We start from the raw sequence: 846 nt of genomic DNA, 5'->3' as shown, positions 1-846 counted from the left end.
CAGGGTGGAGTGGACAATGAGGTCTCGCTGACGGCCTACATCACTATCGCATTGCTGGAGATTCCTCTGCCTATAACCGTATGTGGCTGCACCCTAATTTGAGTCAACTGTGTCTCAGTCTATGATGACACAGTACTACACAGAATTTGCTCCAGATTGGAAAAAGGACTTGGTTGTTGAGCCCTGTGATATAAGAATTATGTGTTCTCAATTTTGGCATTTCTGGAACATATTGTACACTACTTGAGCATAGACCTCATTCTGCAGACCCCCCTCAAAATTCAGTGGAATGCTATGTGATTAGTGAGGTAAAACCTCAGTTATCCCTAAACACTGGTTATCTTTCCCCAGCACTCAGTGGTGCGTAATGCTCTGTTCTGCCTGGAAACAGCAGCAGATGAGAAAGAGAACCATTGGCATTTCTGGAACATATTGTACACTACTTGAGCATAGACCTCATTCTGCAGACCCCCCTCAAAATTCAGTGGAATGCTATGTGATTAGTGAGGTAAAACCTCAGTTATCCCTAAACACTGGTTATCTTTCCCCAGCACTCAGTGGTGCGTAATGCTCTGTTCTGCCTGGAAACAGCAGCAGATGAGAAAGAGAACCATGTGTACACCAAAGCACTGATGGCGTACGCCTTCGCCCTGGCAGGGAAGGAGGAGAAGCGGAAGGCATTGCTTGGCTCACTTGAAAAGGAAGCTGTGAAAAAGGGTGAGTGCTCCTCGTGGGACATCTCTTTCTTCCAACCCACTGGCCTTGATGAAATGGCTTTTGCTGGTGGGGCAATGACTGCAGGAAATGGATGTGCTGAGAAAGAAAACAAACATACAGGTCATTTCG

The 846-nt window shown here is 46.3% G+C and overlaps 1 protein-coding gene across 1 annotated transcript in view; it reads left to right on the top strand.

The window, feature by feature from the left end:
• Positions 1-717, top strand: part of A2M (alpha-2-macroglobulin) — a gene marked incomplete at its 3' end in the record, with an annotated part of 25,489 nt that extends 24,772 nt beyond the window's left edge. The window contains exons 27-28 of the mRNA XM_010292275.1: positions 4-78; positions 552-717. Of these exons, the coding sequence (XP_010290577.1) occupies positions 4-78; positions 552-717 (241 nt within the window). The remainder of the gene's footprint in view (positions 1-3; positions 79-551) is intronic.
• Between the last annotated feature and the right edge of the window lie 129 nt (positions 718-846).

This window comes from Phaethon lepturus, unplaced genomic scaffold, assembly GCF_000687285.1.
Source record: "Phaethon lepturus isolate BGI_N335 unplaced genomic scaffold, ASM68728v1 scaffold19938, whole genome shotgun sequence".
NCBI lineage: Eukaryota > Metazoa > Chordata > Aves > Phaethontiformes > Phaethontidae > Phaethon > Phaethon lepturus.
Note: the sequence above shows the minus strand (reverse complement) of the source record. Positions and strands in the feature narration are given on the sequence as shown.